At 42.9% G+C, this 17,510-nt stretch overlaps 1 protein-coding gene across 8 annotated transcripts in view; it reads right to left on the reverse strand.

The window, feature by feature from the left end:
* Nucleotides 1–17,510, reverse strand: part of DOCK7 (dedicator of cytokinesis 7) — a 256,466-nt gene that overhangs the window by 76,483 nt on the left and 162,473 nt on the right. For 4 of the 8 annotated variants that reach the window (XM_060231922.1, XM_060231926.1, XM_060231925.1 and 1 more), the window contains exons 17-28: nucleotides 13,614–13,752; nucleotides 12,878–12,979; nucleotides 12,521–12,607; nucleotides 12,090–12,321; nucleotides 11,051–11,215; nucleotides 10,423–10,592; nucleotides 7,344–7,436; nucleotides 6,082–6,171; nucleotides 3,334–3,429; nucleotides 2,380–2,520; nucleotides 2,099–2,212; nucleotides 1,377–1,547 (exon numbers count right to left, since the gene is read on the reverse strand). In XM_060231922.1, coding sequence (XP_060087905.1) covers nucleotides 1,377–1,547; nucleotides 2,099–2,212; nucleotides 2,380–2,520; nucleotides 3,334–3,429; nucleotides 6,082–6,171; nucleotides 7,344–7,436; nucleotides 10,423–10,592; nucleotides 11,051–11,215; nucleotides 12,090–12,321; nucleotides 12,521–12,607; nucleotides 12,878–12,979; nucleotides 13,614–13,752 — 1,600 coding nt within the window. The remainder of the gene's footprint in view (nucleotides 1–1,376; nucleotides 1,548–2,098; nucleotides 2,213–2,379; nucleotides 2,521–3,333; nucleotides 3,430–6,081; nucleotides 6,172–7,343; nucleotides 7,437–10,422; nucleotides 10,593–11,050; nucleotides 11,216–12,089; nucleotides 12,322–12,520; nucleotides 12,608–12,877; nucleotides 12,980–13,613; nucleotides 13,753–17,510) is intronic. The other 4 variants (XM_060231930.1, XM_060231929.1, XM_060231928.1 and 1 more) reach the window with 2 other exon arrangements.

Here is a 17,510-nt window from a genome sequence, read left to right on the forward strand (position 1 = left end):
CTTGAGTACCCTCATATGTGACTATCCATTAAAAGCAAGTTGAAATAAAGCTATCTTGCAAGCCTTGCGGAACTGAACGAGGTCCTGCAAGGCTCTTGTTTCTTCTGGCAGTTTGTTCCACCAATAGGGGGCCGCTATAGAGAAGGCTCTCTCCTGAGTGATCGTCAGTCTTGACTCCCATGGCCCTGATCTGAGTACCCTCTGGGGAACATATGGGAAGAGACGGTTCCTAATATAGACAGGTCCTCGGCCATATAGGGCTTTAAAGGTAATAACCAGCACCTTGTAGCGAATCCAGTACACTATTGGCAGTCAGTGCAGTTCCTGCAGCCCAGGCTGTATGTGCTCCCGCATGGGGAGCCCCAATAACAGCCTAGCCGCCGCATTCTGCACCAGCTGCAGTCTCCAGATTTGAGACAAGGGCAGCCCCATGTAGAGGGCATTACAGCAGTCCAATCTCGAGGTGACCATAGCGTGGATCACAGTTGCCAGGTCGCCACAGTCAAGGAAAGGGACCAACTGCCTTGCCCGCCTAAGGTGGAAAAAGGCGGATTTGGCAGTGGCTGCTATCTGGGCCTCCATTGTCAATGAAGGTTCCAGTAGCACTCCCAAGCTTCTGACCTTGGGCGCCACTACAAGTGGCGCACCATCAAAAGCTGGTAGGGGGATTCCCCTTCCCAGGCCACTGCGGCTCAAGCAAAGGGTCTCTGTCTTTGTCGGATTCAGCTTCAGTTGACTCAGCTTAAGCCACCCTGCCACGGCCTTCAGCACCAAGTCCAGATTTTCTGGGGTACAGGTAGATCAGCCGTCCATCAGTAGATAGAGCTGGGTGTCATCAGCATACTGATGGCAACCCAACCCATACCTCTTGGCAATCTGGGCAAGGGGGTGCATATAGATGTTAAACAGCATCGGGGAAAGCACCGCCCCCTGAGGCACACCACAGTTAAGTGGGTGTCTCTGGGATGTCTGCCCCCGATCAACACCCTTTGCCCCCGACCGTGGAGAAAAGAGGAGAGTCATGGCAAGGCAGTGAATCAGCAACTGATGGTCGACTGTGCCGAACACAGCCGACAGGTCCAACAACATCAGTATCGCTTAGCTGCCTCGGTCCAGACGTTGCTGGAGATCATCCACCAGGGCGGCCCGTACTGTCTCCACCCCATGACCTGGGCGAAAGCCAGACTGATGGGGGTTCCAGGACAGAAGTGTTTGCATTGTAATTACCATATAAAGTATCCATGGAAACTTATATTCAGAACAGAGCAGTGCTATGAAAAGAACCTGATTCTACATGAGATGTCAATGTCCACTGGATTTTTATCCCCATAAGCCAAGCAACAATTATTTCAGGTACCCTTTAGTTTGCTGCCCACCTGAGATGTTGCTGAAGATACTGAAGGTGAAGGGGATGCAGGGGGTGTCAGCAGACTGCAGGGTAAATTCAGGGTAACGTAGTGTTCGTGACTACAGACAATCCGAAGGAAGTCTAGCCTCAAGGACACAAGAGTGCTTGGGTTCGGTAAGGAATAAAGCTTGGATGACACCTTGTGTATTTGGAACAAGCGAAGTTAATAGTGGCAGGCAACAATGAGATACAGTCATGCAAATTAAGCAAATCCTTATTTTTGTAAGCCGCAGAATCAGGCAGGCTAAAGCCATGTGCACTACATTTACAGGTCATACAAATGAGCAATAAATCCACTATTTCCTAAGTGAGTTAACAAATAAGTCAAAGTTTTTCCACACAATTCTAGACTTATTTTCTTACTAGAAAACTCCCCTCCCCCACAACAGCCTTTGGAGGTTCACACAAAGTGATAACTATTTCCATTTGTTTGTTGTCAGCAACTGGTAACTTCTTTTTAGCAGCAATGACCTTGGGCTCCTCCCCAAAACAAAGAATGGAACCAGACTCAAATAAAGCACCTTCTATGTTAAAAGGCAGGCCTACACCACTCTCTTTGCCAGCCACTCTAACAACTTTTTGCTACAAGGATTAATGTTCCCTCTTCTCGTCCTCCCATTCCTCCCAGTCACCTGCCTCTGTCTCAAATGGCTCATCCACATAGATGTCCTTTTTATGTGTACACTGTACCTGCTTGTAGTAGGCCTTAATAAGGATGAAGACAAATCCTCTATCCATGACAGACAATAGATCATTGAGAAAGAATGCTAAACTAGTGTTGAGTCTTTCAATCATTTCTGTATCCTGCATTGGAAAACAAATGAAAGCAAAATAAAGGAGTGCTGCAACGCAGAGTAGCACTGCAGTTTCATACTAAGACCCTGATCGAACAACTTGTCCTGTGTTTGCAAGCATCTTTCAGGATCAGGGATTAAATTTTGACAAGCATACAGCTGAATTGCTTCCATTACCTTCTGAAACCGAGAGACTATATCACTGGCAATTGTGCTGACCAGAGCAGCTATGTCATCCATGAAGCGCTCTGGAAAACGATTCTTCCTTGGCGCATCGAGTTTGTCAGCAAAATACAAATGATGCACCATACTTTTCACCTGGAGGGAACATATATTACCAGTTTCAGTCACTGGCAAGAAAAAGGTCAGCCATATGATTTGATACTCTTCCAGCATCCAGAGTTCACAGTTATAACAATAGCTACAGAATCATCCATACTAAGGATACAATGAATGTTCACCTTTGGACTTTTTTTTGAGGGGGGGGAGCTTTTATGTTTTTTGGCACCTATTCACAGCATAATCTACCATTTCTTTTAAGCTATTTTTCTCTTTTTGATGGGTCTTTCAGCTTTACTGGATCATTCCAGATTTCCAGTCAAATCACACAGTAAACACAGTATCATCATGGCATTAAGGAACTCATTTCTTGATTGGTTGCACTGTATTGAAATGCTGACCAGTGAAGCCAACAACACTGCAACCAATGATTATGGGAAAACCTATGCACCTTTTTGTGTCTCCACCTCTTAGCATCCATCAAAAGGGACCGTGGGAAATGTTCCAGAAAACTGTGTCTCCTTGCTATTCTAGTTCATCTTTAATAGAACGCGAGTTTTCCTGAGTTATTCCCTTTTCTTCTGACGTATCCCACCCCAAAGATCATTCCCAGGTTTGTTTCTTGCGGTGCAGGAGTGAGGAAGGAAAAGGGGAGTAAAATCATTTCTCCATCTGTAAGGAAAGTCCCCCGGAGGAAAGGGATCCATTTTATGCCGCCAATTCTCCTTACTCCAGCCCACTGACCCACATGACTGTTCTTCTGTACAACCTCCACAACCTTGAACACATAAAATGTTTACATGAAGAAAAACAAAATGCTTCTACCGATTCAGTGTTTTCCCATTCTCTTACCATAAGTTCGAAGAAGAACCAGGCCTGCTGAAGAGCTGCTTCACGTACACTCCCACTGCAGACAACCCACTGTAAAGCCAGTTCTTCATGGAAGAGCTAGCCAGATTCAAATCCATATTAATTATTTGCCAAAACATAAATCCACAGAAACACCCATATCAATGTGAAGGATGATGATAAGCAAAACAATACATGTGAACACAGCAGCAATGGCGATGTCTTTGATGAAATACTTAAGCAGCAATGTCAGACATTAGTGGTGTAGCGTGTGTGAGCAATATTCCACAATCCCACTTTCCCTCCACTCCAAATGTGTAGCTATCAAATTTATTTCAACTTTTTTTGGGTTGTACTAAAGCAGTGCCGGCCCAAGAGCACATGGCACCCTAGGCAGATGCTTCCCACCATCACCACCCCGCCGCCCTGGCCACCCCCCTGCCGCCTACGGCTCCTCCATCGGCACGCTGCCACTGCCCACCCCTCCTTTCCCTTCCCTTCGCCTCCCCCTCGCACAACCACACCTCAAGCCATGCCATAGTTGGCAGGGCCCAGGTGCCATGCTGTGACCGTGGGGCAGGGGGGGGGGCCATGGGAAGGAAGGGAAGGGAAAGGAGGGGTGGGTGGCGGCGGTAGCAGTGAGCCAGCGAAGGAGGCATAGGCAGTGGGCGGGCAGCGCGTTGGGGGGGTGCGAAGGGAAGGGAGGAGTGAGTGGCAGTAGTGGTAGGTGGAGGAGGAAGCACGGGCGGCATGCTGGGGGTGTGTAAAGGGAAGGGGTGGGCGGGCACTGCACCTGGGGGGGTGATGGGAAGGGAAAGGAGGGTTCCGCAGTGACCATGGTGGCGGTGGGCAGAGGAGGCAGGCAAACTAAGTGCTTGCTTAAGGCACCGAGAGGGGGGAGCCCAATTCGGTGCCCCCACACTCCCGGCACCCTAGGCAACTGCCTAGTTTGCCTAGTGGGCGAGCCGGGCCTGTACTAAAGGGTAAAATGGAAAGCTAACAGAAAACCATAGGGGTGGATTTTTGAAAGGGATTTAATAACAAAGTAGATACAATACAGAAAAGTGTAGCCCATAGCAGGTTACTTAAAGGACTTTCTTTTCCTGTGTAAACCTGCCCTACAGTTGAGACCATTGCAAACAACCCCTTCTCTAGATTCCCCTTCCTTCCAGTGAGGCTAGCATCTACTTTTTTCTGTGCTCACATCTTGTTTAAAGAACATCCACCCAAGAGACATTTGCCTGACATCCTCTGCCACCTTTTAGGCACGAGGAGAAGTCTGGCCCTGTTTGTCTGATCTTTTGGTAGTTGAATCCCCAACCTCTTGTCACACCCTTGCTCTGAATATTTACTATGTCCCTTTTCCAGTTTTGGTTTTACTTTATGCTCTCACAGGTTTTATGTTATTTTAAACAAGTATTTTATTGTAGTAGTTTTGTTTTTATTATGATTGTAGTAAGAAAGGTAGCAACTATATTTTTACAGACAAATCAAATTGTCTTCATGTAGCTCTCTGCTGACAGTTTTCCTTCAGCGGTCATTGTCAAGCTCTGATGCCTGAGCCAGTTTTCACAAGGACAATGTAGTTGCTCCTCCCTCATGGCTCCCACACTGAATAAGGGAATTTACATGGAGAGGCTGTGGCTGACAACATGGGTAGTTCCCAGGAGGAGCTGTCACTTCCAACAACCTGTTCTCACAATCTCTGTCATTCTAACATCACCAGAGGAATGTAAGATTTAAGTAAAGGGAAACAGAAACCATTAAACAAAATCACCCAGCTACAACCCCATCTGTGAAATAAAAAGAAAGGCTGAGGAAGAGGCAGCATCCAAGCATCACCTCATGATCCTTCAACCAAGACTTTACTAAGACTCTCAACTCCCATAACATCTTTAATTAACTTTGAATCATACTGGTTTAACTATACTGGTTTTAATTATACTTATTGCTGTAAGTCACATTGGGAGTTAATTTCTAGCTGAAAAACAGGCAAAATACAGAAAGAAGATGATATTAAGAACTGGCCCTCTGAGGAGTTTAAAGAACAATCTGTGGCTTTTGATGTGGTAGCAAAGAGCTACTGAAATTTTAAAAACTAGATCTAGAAAGCAACCTGGAGTACAAAGAATTCAATTCCATTTTTCCTCTCTTACAGAACAAGCCCTGTGCAAGAGAGTGATTCTGCTGGATGCCTTTAGGAAGCAATTCTTTCTTTGTCCATCCTACTATTTCTTACCGTACCTTTGGAAAACAAGAGTATGGATGGAAGTAAAATGTCTGTTTCTTGTTCAAACCAAATTGAGAACTCATGAATAATAGCCGTAAAACTTTAAGTGGAAGCTGCTGCAGAGCTCACTTTCCCATGAGCTTATCTTCTGCTTGTTATCCACTAAATCTTTGTATTGAATGGCCAAACAGGAGGGAGAGAAAACTATTCTTGGCTGAGTCCTGCCATTTTGCTTCATCAGTACCACATATTCCTCTGGGATAAAGTGGCTTCTACAGATATAATAATGGAACTTTAACTCCCTGTTTCTTCTGCACACTTCTAGATCATGCCCAGGATATTTTATAAGAGTTTGCAGCCCTGGTATATAAAAGAACTGAGCAACCACAGCTCTAGTTGACTCAGCACTCTCAAAATCAGGACACAAATACAGGACACATTGTGTGATGGCTTAATGTTTTATAATGACTAAACTTCCCTGCCCCAGCACAAAATATTGAACTGTCTTCACTAAGATCTACCTTTTTAGTTGGCAACCGTCCTGTTAAAGTTTGTAAGAAACTTGACGTCTCTGTGTGCGAGGACATACGATTACAACTTCGATCTGCAGCCTACAGAGTGAAAATGAATGCATGATGACAGCACATTAAAATTTGTCATGGATGACATCTGCAGCTCTGGGAAGACAAACATCAACAAAGTACAGGCCCACAACAGAAATGTCAGAAGCTACAGGTCATATGCAGATCTCATTGAAACAAAATGGCAACAAATACCCAACTCTGGAACTGTTTATTAAGAAGATCTGCAAAGCTATGTGGTCTTTTAAAAAAATGTCAGGTATAATATTTTTCCATAAATATATTTAATGTTGCAAAGCATGAAACTTCCATACAGCATCATTATAGTCTGTTATCATACAAGAGTTAAGAAAAGAGTCTCTTTTAAGGTTTTAGAGCCATTCCTCCCAGCTGTGTAGCTATTACCCAAAATGTAAAATTCACAAGAACACACTCCACAGAACTGTAAAAGTAAATTTGATTTGTGACAATAGATTTAATATAGAGTAATGTTCTTTTCAGCCAGGCATGTACAGGAGAAAAGATTTCAGGAAGGTTTATTGTTGTTTTCTTTGAAAAAAGCTGGGAGACATGTTCAACTGATCTCAGCCACTGAGTTGGTGGTACAAAAATCTAACTAATAAATAACCATGCAGTGTTAAGAAGCAAGCAACTATGGTTAATGTGGTGAGTTACTTATTTCATACTTTGCAACAAAAACGTTTCTTTTTTCCAGCACCCAAACTTCATTTAGCTGGAACTAATGTAGACAAATGGTTGACTTTTAATGTATTTCACATGACAAAAGGAGGCCTGCTGAATGATGAATAAAATACATAATGAAAGTGATAAAAACGGTAAGTGGTATGATCAATATAAAAACATAGATTATGTAAGGATTTGTAGTATATGTTCCCATAAGCAATATGCTTTGTCTAATATATCAAACCATTGTAAATAATGATTACAAATAAATAAAAAGAACAGAAAGCCCAAAAATTTCACAAATCCAGAAGCAACTGAAACATGATAGGGAAAAATAATGTTGGTGTTTGGTGGTTTTTCATGCAGTACAGAGGATCAGGGGTGGATGGGTATGTCACAAGTTCTTAAAAAACAGATAAAAGCAAGCCAAGCAGACCATGGTGTGAACTTTGTTGGGAAAGATGTCGTATCAGCCAAGGCAAGAAAAAGAAAGAAAGAAGCTCTAATGTAGACACCACCTGTGTAGTCTCTGCACTTGGACTGGGGTTGGATCCCCATGGGGCAGCTTTTGGAGCACCAGTATTTACCCAAGAATTGGAGCGATCTAAGCCCTGGGCGTATAATAGAAAGCAGTTGGGAAAGGAAAGAAATATTACATGTTGCATGCCATATAGTATAGGACAATTAGAGAAATTAAATCTTTCAAAGAAACCCAGTGTATAATCAACACAAATGCATCACCAATTAGTATGGTTAAATAAACCCTTGAGTTTTAGTTTACACAGTTATTTCTATGGTTTTCCCCCTTCATACACATGCTCAAAGGATGCCTACCTAAGAAATCCATGGGGTGCATAGATATTCATTAACAACCAAGAACATTTCTCTGATATTCAGCTTGTCCTATCTTTTCTTCCATTATCTGCCTCCGCATCCTCTCAAACAAATACTGGGGATCTAATTCTTACACACATATATAAATCAGAATCTTTTCCAAAATCTATGATATCAGATTATTTTTTAAAAATATGTTGATTCCTACACTCCTTTGAACTGTTACAGGTACCTATTCTCATTTTATAGTTCAACAAAAGGTTTCCTGTCAAATGATGAATAAATGACCCAAGCTGCAGAGAAGAATATAAGCTATGAAGAAATATGGAAGATCTCATAGGAGTTTTAAAAAATCACAGTAAATAAACTTTAGCAAAGGCAAAATTCAATCTATAAAATAGATTTCAGTAAAAGACACTTTGTGTTTATTTGGCTGGTTTGTGTTCTATATCAAGCTTTTTTAAAAAACAGGTCTTTTAAAAGCCCACTGAGTAGCTAGAGGACCATGCTGTTTCTATTGGCCACATTTGGATGTCAAAAAGAAACTCTTAATGCTACTGACACTTGTTTGCCATGCTCACATGCTATGACAGCAAGTGTAAAACAGGCCTTGCCTCACCAGTTCTTTAAAGGGAGGCTGCTAAAGTCTCTTGTATTTGTCTAAGGAAAAGCACAACAAACTATATAAAAAATTCTAAACCTATTTTTAAAAACCATATCATCAGCTATTTATCACGTACAACTGCTGGAATGAGCTTGGGTTAGCCATAGCTTTCGCAGAAGTTGTCCTTGAAAGGGCAGCTGCTGTGAGAGCCCTCTCAGCCCCACCCACCTTACAGGGTGTCTGTTGTAGGGGGAGACGATATAGGAGATTGTAAGTCGCTCTAAGTCTCTGATTCAGAGAGAAGGGCGGGGTATAAATCTACAATTCTTCTTATTTATCACCATCTATTCCTCCAACATCATCTAAATACCCTGCTCAACTGACAGGTTAATACCTCCAAATTCACACACACCCCAAATTTGGTAAAGTTTTTTTTTGGGGGGGGGAGGTAGTGTGGTAACTTGTTGTTTCATTTCTTAACATATCCCTTTAGTTTAGAGATACCTGGAACAAAGACATCCAGTGCTGGACATTAATTTCAGGAGGTTTTCCGTTTGTTTTTTATACCTCTTACAAAGAGGCACAACTTCTATTAGCTCTTAAAATAGATTTTTCCCACGTGCCCAAATCAGGGAGTGGGAATGGGACCTGAGTTCTATTGAATGAGTGTAGTTCAGATTTTGGAGTACAGGTTAATGTATGCAGATTTCTGGTATTTTGTTGTGGAAACTGAGTTGACATATAACATCATGTTATATTTACACTGCAGTTCACTGCTTTTGAACTCAAATTACATTTTAGTTGGTTTCCATGAAAACTCTTATAGCCTTGACAGTGTAAAGTGCTAGAGCAGGGGTGTCAAACATGTGGTTCGGGGGGCAAATCAGAAACCTGACATCCACCCATCCACCTACCCACAAATGGGTCAGGATTATGTTTTCTTGAACCAGGTGCAGTAAGGATTGTAACACCAATAGTTTTTGTTTTGTTTTTAATTTTTTTGAAGTACCAAGGTTTTCTATCAAGCTTCAGAAATACAGCAAAGCCAAGAATTAGATTTTGGTAGGCAAGAACATTACTTTTTGCAGCAAAATTGAGTGTTATCACTAACATCAGAAGATCCAGAGTTTCAGAATACCTGTCATGAAGTAATATTACTCCTTGCAGCTTATCAAACAGCAGAATATGTTTAAGTAAGAAAGCTTCCGTCCATTTTTATGACCAAATTATCCAGGCCAACTAGTTCACATAAAATTTATCATATTGTAGGTAAGTTCCATATGCACATCACTCCCTTAGGCATTTCACAAAAGGTCAAAGAGCTTTAATTAGCAAGACCATCAAATGTATTCTTAAATACTTCTAACTTTCTGTGTCAACGCTTTAAATATTTAATAAGAACAACATGCATCACTGTTTCCCCCCTGACTTTTAATGCAAATGGGCTGATGACTGCTCAATCAATTTTTTTTACATAACTAGGCATAAAATGCCTTTGAAGTGACTCATAAAATAATTTGGGCTTGAAGGAAGACTTAAAGGTCAGAATTTTTCAAGAAAAGATCCTACAATTTCCATGTCTATTGTCCTCATGGTATTCTAGACTAACAACTAAGGATGCCATCTGAGTATCCTTCATAACAAGTGGTAGCATCCTGGAAACACTGGGATTCACAGATGTCTAATCTGTAATTGAGTCTGAAACCCAGTGAAGAAGAAGAAGAAGAAGATATTGGATTTATATCCCGCCCTCCACTCCGAAGAGTCTCAGAGCGGCTCACAATCTCCTTTACCTTCCTCCCCCACAACAGACACCCTGTGAGGTGGGTGGGGCTGGAGAGGGCTCCCACAGCAGCTGCCCTTTCAAGGACAACCTCTGCCAGGGCTATGGCTGACCCAAGGCCATGCTAGCAGGTGCAAGTGGAGGAGTGGGGAATCAAACCCGGTTCTCCCAGATAAGAGGCCGCACACTTAACCACTACACCAAACTGGCTCTCCAGTGAGGTTTCAGGATTTTTTTTTTTTAAAGGAATAGTGAGATACAAAATTCAGTTTGCCACAGGATTACTTTGAAAGGTAAGAAACAAAAAAGCAGATGGTTCTGCTTAATAAACACAATACAGTATTACCATCATCCTACTACCCAAGTGCAAGCTTACCTTACTGCCAATGATTGACCGTACTTCATCATCAGGTGAGGTTGGGGTCCCAGATATATCTGGGTTACTGTTACTAAGGCTCCTTGAGCGATTCAAGTTTAGGCTTGCTGGTCTGACAGCTGAACGAGCCATAGTAGCATAATGCACTGATCCTCCCAAACCACCAGGGCCTAAAACAATGGTGCACAATAGATAAAGGGGTGAGATACAAATTAAGGAAATGTTACCTACACTAGTGAAATTGGGTTTGAGGAGAACCAGTCATATCAACATCTTTCTCTGTTGGCAAATCTTTGTGATTAATTACCACTTCTCACTGGTATCTGTAAATTATGATACTTCTTTTAAAGGCAGCACTTTTGTGAAACTGGAAATTTCAACAAAGGCAGGTACTAGGCTCAATGTTGTCTGACAGTCACATATCCCTTCCCTAAGTTAATATGGCTGCACTCTCTGTGGTGAAGGAAAAACCCTGAAAATATGTTCTCAGGAGTGGCACTCTACTATTTCCCTCATATTACTAAAAAAACCTCATTTACTGAATCTTAGCAAACTCCAAATGAATTCCTAAAATCAGGCCCTCTTGTTCCAGTCTCTCACTGCAGTAACATTTTAAAAGTTAAAATACCTGGTGATGGAGAATTGGGAGAGGTGTTTGGTAGGCGAAAAACATAGTAAATATATGAAGTGAGCAGATTGTTTCTGCCATGCTGATCCTGATTTCCGTCTAGGTTTTTGTGGAGTCTGTTTACAATAGACGCCATGGTTTCAAAAGATGCTTGACCCAGATTAACTGAAAAGAAATAAAATGAAACATTTGGCACCGATCTATTTATTAAGCCAGTTTCAAAGAGAACAACAGATCTTGTTAATTTAAAAAAAACAACTAACCTAACATGAATGTCCCTTGAAAAATATCTATATAATATGACTGGGATCATGTGAATGAGAATTTCAATGACATTGAACAGTATATGTTCCAAGAGGTTATAAGCTTCAACACTGAATTAGGTGAGAAACAATATTTTGATATCCTACATCTGAAAGCTACAATCAAAACTGTACCTCTACTTTATCCTTGTTACTGTATCCAAATATGTGAGACATACTTGTGGAAAGGTCTCAAATTGGCTTGATGTACACTGGTTATTTCAAGATGTTCCCAGAGTTAGCTAATTCAATCATACTTTGCTGGAAGAAAAAGACACTGAATATCTGGCTGGAACTAGGACCAGTGTTCCCTCTAAGCTGAGTTAGTGTGAGCTAGCTCACAGATTTTTGGCCTCTAGCTCACACAGTTTTGTCTTAGCTCAGGTAAAATATCCCCAGAGCAAACTAATTTATGCAGTAGCCAAATCATTCACTCACAACTTTAATGCCAGTAGCTTACAACTTTCATGCCAGTAACTCACAAAGTAGAATTTTTGCTCACAAGACTCCATGGCTTAGAAGGAACATTGACTAGGACATGTCTAGTCATGCTCCATTTATCTGTTCCCTCAAATCTCTACTGTCCTTTCTCAAATTAAAGAGTGAATACAAAAATGTTTGACCTGCAGTTCCACAATTTAAGTATAATCAATAACATTTAAAATACAGCTGAATAAAATGCAACATGAAAATTATGATTCCAACTCTAATTAACAAAACAAATGTCAACAAAATACCTATTTGGCCTGCTATAATAGGAGGTCTCACAACCAAAAGTATCAGTTTGTCAAGCAGGAGATGGAGAAACCGCACCACAGGTTCCAGCTGAGATGAACTTAATGCTGAAATGCTGCTCTTTAATTCATTTTCTAAGTTGTTTTCCATAATTCTCATGTCACCTATCCGCACAGGGAACATATGTTCATCCAGAGCATGAACAAGTGCAAAGAATTTGTCAAGGAAAGGGTCCTGTATGCAGAAAAAAGCCCAACAACATATGCTTAGCTATATCATTTTTTAAAAGTCTGCATTGACTACTAATATGTTAAAAAACCCTGACTAAATAAAAATTGTTCAAAGAAAATACACAAATAGGCTCCATGAGAAATTTCACTATTCATATCAGCTATAGCTTTTGCTGCTTAAAAGAAATACTGTTAATACATACCTGTGTATGAATGGTTGACACAGCGACTATTTCTACATTAAAAACTCCCTTGTGATTATCTACCCACTTCATTCCTGGCAGGGGCACCTGGTAACAAAACATTAAACAACAAAACAACTTATGTGTGTGTATCACTATGCAGCAAAGCAGACAACATGCTTCTCTATGCAGCAAAGATTCTTCTAATGAATAAAGTTAAAATTAATTCCGAATCATGTTATCATATCATATATCTTATATCATATCATATGTTATCTTTATCATATCTTTTAAAGCTTAGTATCAAAATATGCAACCAGACTGTTCTTGACATCTACATTTACTAAGTAAATTTTCTTAGTATAGTGAATGACTGACCTCTGGAGAAAGCACAGAATAGGCCTGCGGTGGCTTCTCCAATGAAACTGGGAGGCAAAACTGACCAGTCTTCAACCGTCCATTCTGAAGCATTGGTATCCACTTCAATATGACATAAAACACAAAAACACTTATATGTACACATTTAAATACACAAGGCATTTCCAGTTTATCCAGTGTAAAAAACAGTCGGAACTAGAAGCCAAGGGCAAAGCAAAGCATGATAAAAGCTGAAAGATAAGATGCAAGGATACATGGGTTTAGTGACAGCTCAGACAGAAACATCTCTCATTTTAAAATGACTTTTAAAATAAGGTCAAAATGGTTGGGGAAACCAGCATCAAAAGATGGAAAGTGACAAAATTACTCAGCTGGTGGTGAATAGAAAGGCTTAGTCTTCCATAACAAAAGTCATAATTAAGTTCAAAGCTAAGAATTTTCATGCTGTAAGAACAATCCAGAGTTATACCATTCTAAACTCAATGGATTTAGAAGAGTACAAATTTGTTTAGGAATGCACTGCTTATCACTTAAGCTTAAGCTCCTAGTGGTATTGATGGAGTCAGGATTCTGCCTCGTGAAGCATTATTACAAAATGTGCTTTGGAAGGCTAAAAATACTGGGGTGAAAGCTAACATTGAAATGAAATCTGGTCTATTATTTTCTCCCCTCTTCTCTATATGGACCAAACTTGAGTTATATATTAAAAGGAACAGTTTTAGGTTTGTGTTTTTACCGTGTATCCAACAGGAGTTTCCAGTGGAGTGTTTTGTTTTTGCTGGCAACTGACATGATAAAAAGTGAAAAGCAGGTGGTGGTGATCAGTTAAAGTGGCAGGGAGTTTAATCTTGATTTCTTCATGAAAATCAGGAGACCTGTTTTATAATAAAAAGATTTTTAGATATACAAGACATCAGGTCTGCATAAAAACATTTGACTACTTTGTTATTCTTCCTAGTGTGCATTATTATTCTGCATCTGTTAAATATGAACAGCTGTAATGACAAGCATAAAGAAAAATGAAAGAAAGACAAGTTGCTTACCTGTAACTGTGGATCTTCGAGTGGTCATCTGTGCATTCACACTCATGGGATAAAGCGCCTGCACTGATCGCCGAATTGGTACCTAAAAAGCCCGGGATTTTTTCGCGCTCGGCACCAACGGGCATGCACAGGCGTCCCAGTGCGCATGCTCGCCGGCGCCAGAGTGAGGATCCTGCCAGTTCCTTCCTGACCGCTGGAAGCCCATACTGGAGGGAGACCGTCAGCAGTGGGGAAAGAGGGCAGGTAGTGTGAATGCACAGATGACCACTCGAAGATCCACAGTTACAGGTAAGCAACCTGTCTATCTTCTTCGTGGTCTCTGTGCTTCACACTCATGGGAGATTAGCAAGCAAGACATACCTGGAGCTGGGAAGACGGTGAACCAGAAGAAACAGCTTGCAGCACCACAGCTCCTAAACGAGTCCTCTGCTGAGCATGCACGTCCAGCACGTAGTGCTTCATAAAGGAATGTGGAGAGGACCAGGTGGCAGCCTTGCAAACGTCCATCAGGGAAACACCTTTCAGGAACGCCACTGACGTCACCATTGCTCTTGTAGAGTGTCCACGAATAGGCCCAGGTAATGGCTTCTTAGCCAACAAATAACACAGTTTAATAGTCTCAGTGAGCTTAACTTAGGAGCAGCATAAGAAACAAAAAGCTGCTGGTCCTTACAAAAACTCTTGGAGCGACTTAAATAAAGCAATAAAGCATGCTTCACATCTAGAGCATGCAACCTACGTTCCTCATCCGAGGAAGGTGTAGGATGAAAAGTGGGCAACCAAACTTCTAAGTTGAGGTGGAACTGAGAAACCACCTTGGGGAGAAAAGAAATATCACGAGCTAACGACACTCCAGCCTCCTGAAAAACTAGATATGGGTAGTCACAATGCATAGATGTGAGCTCCCCTGCACGGCGTGCTGATGTGATGGCTACCAGAAAAGCAGTCTTCCAAGATAGAAGCTATAACGAACATGTGGCCATCGGCTCAAAAGGACGTCGAGTCAGCCTGTCCAACACTAAAGTCAAATCCCACAACTGTGGGGGTGATCTCGATGGAGGATGAAGCCTAAGCAAACCCTTCAAAAACTGCTTAGAATGTGGGTGTGCAAAAACAGAGTGCCCCTCAACTGGTTCATGGAACGCAGGAATTGATGCCAAATAAACCTTGATGGAAGAAAAAACAAGGCCAGCATCCACCAGAGATAACAAAAACTCAAAAATTATCGACATTCCCACTCTTTGGGGTGAAACTGAGGGATCAATTAAGAACTGCAGAAACCTCTGCCACTTCCTATCATAGGAAGCGCGGGTAGAAAGTTTCCTGCTGTTCAAGAAAACATGTTGGACTCTGCTAAAGAACCCACAGAGTCGATGAACCACGCTGTCAGCTTCAGGTGGGGCACATTGTGATGAAGTGCATGACCGTCCTGAGCTGACAGAAGGTCTGGTTCCTCCGGAAACTGGTAGAAGATCCCCCTGGTCAGTTGGAGGAGGATCAGAAACCAGTTCTGGCGAGGCCACCAGGGAGTCACCAGGATACAGCATGGTCTCTCTCTTGCGATCTTGTTGACCACCCTCGTCAGTAGTGACAGAGGTGGGAACAGATAAAGGAACCGACCTTCCCACGGGAACAGCAAACCGTCTCCCAACGACTCTGGATCTGAGCCCCCTCTGGAGCAAAACAGAGGACACTTCCGGTTTTTGGCTGTGGCAAAGACATCCACCTAAGGTTACCCCCAGAGCTGAAACATGGGTTGAAGAAAGCGCCACTGTAACTCCCACTCATGCGGGGAAACCGCACCCCTGCTGAGGGAGTCTGCTTGCAAGCTGAGGACCCCTAGGAGATGCGCTGCCTTCACAAAGAAGTCGTGGTCCAGGCACTCAGACCAGAGATCCAGCGCACAAAGCCGTCGAGATACTGTCCCTCCCTGTCTGTTGAAGTAACACAGGGCAGTGGTATTGTCTGTTAGCAGAGCAACAATCTTCCCCGCCACCATGGGGCAGAAAGACCGAAGAGCAAAGTGAACTGCCAGCAGTTCCAAGTAATTTATGTGGCAGTGAGTCAATTTCAAAGGCCAAGGACCCCCACACACACAGATCGTCCATGTGGGCCCCCCAACCCCATAAAGATGCATCTGTTGTGATAGTCACAGTTGGTGCAGGTAGATGGAAGGGAGCTCCCTGACAAATGTTGTCCTTTTACTTCCACCATTGCAGTGTTTGAAGTGTCAAAGGTGGAATTACAAACATCTTTCGAGGTGAGTCCCTGACTGATGAAGAAACCAAAGCTGTAGGCCTCTCATCCTCAGCTTCACAAAGAGCAGCACGCTTATAGTCGCCGCCATCAGCCCCAGCATCCGCTGCAGCTGCTGCGCCGTGCCCCACTTTTGACTCTGCAGAAGTTCGACCAGGTTGATAATGTCCATCGCTCTCTGCTGAGGCAGAAACGCGCGATGAAGGTTCGTATCCAGCAAAGCCCCTATGAACTGAACTGTCCTTGATGGAGTAAGGTGTGATTTCTTCAAATTGACCTGCAGACCTAAGGTGTCGAGAAGACGAAGAGTGATGGCAATGCGGGATGACAAACTCTCTTTCGACTCCGCCACAAAGAGCCAGTCATCTATGTATGGAAAGACAACTATCCCTTGAAGCCGGAGATGGGCAGCCACAACACTCATCATCTTCGTGAACACCCGAGGTGCAGTGGACAGACTGAACAGAAGAGCCTTGAACTGGAAGTGCTGAGAACCTACTACAAACCGAAGGAAACGTCTGCATGCAGGATGGATGATGACGTAGAAGTATGCATCCTTGAGGTCCAGCATTGTCATCCAATCCCCTTGGTTGATGAGGGGCAAAATAGTTTGCAGAGTGGACATTCTGAACTTCTGGTACAAAATAAATTTGTTCAGATTCCGAAGATCCATGGTTGGTCTTGGACTCCCGTCCCGCTTGGAAATCAAGAAGTAACGAGAGTAGAAGCCTCCCGTTCTGGCCTCCATCGGGACCCTCTCTATGGCTTATTTCTGTAAGCGGTTGCTCACCTCTGCCAGCAGAGGTGGGGAAGGGGGAGTGGTAATTACCACAGATTGGTTCAGAATCTGAGCAAAATCTATTTTGTAGCCTTCCGCTACGATGGAAAGCGCCCACCTGTCCGTAGAGATGGACTCCCAGACTGCCTGTAGGATGACCTTCATCACTGGCAGGGCAACCGCTGTAGATGTATCCCGCTGCATGATGTCGAACACGTTATTGTCTACAACCGGTTGCGGCTGTGTCATTGGAAGCGAGAGGGAGAGTGCCATCCTCTTCACCAGGTCCCCGTACGACTTCAGATCCTGCGATAGTGAGATGGGAAGATCCTCAGCTGTATGAGACACTGGTGAAGGTTCCAAAGCCTGGTCCGGATCGTCGGTACCGACCTCGGAGTCCGACGATGAAGACTCTCTGTGTAGAGAATGTTCTGGGAGCACCGGCATTGACTCTCTGATGGGCGACCAGATCGACACTGACAACCGAGGTTGGACTTCCTCCACCACCACACCGCATCTGTCAGGCGGGACAGAGATCGATGCTGAAGGATGCGGT

Source organism: Heteronotia binoei, chromosome 2, assembly GCF_032191835.1.
Source record: "Heteronotia binoei isolate CCM8104 ecotype False Entrance Well chromosome 2, APGP_CSIRO_Hbin_v1, whole genome shotgun sequence".
NCBI lineage: Eukaryota > Metazoa > Chordata > Lepidosauria > Squamata > Gekkonidae > Heteronotia > Heteronotia binoei.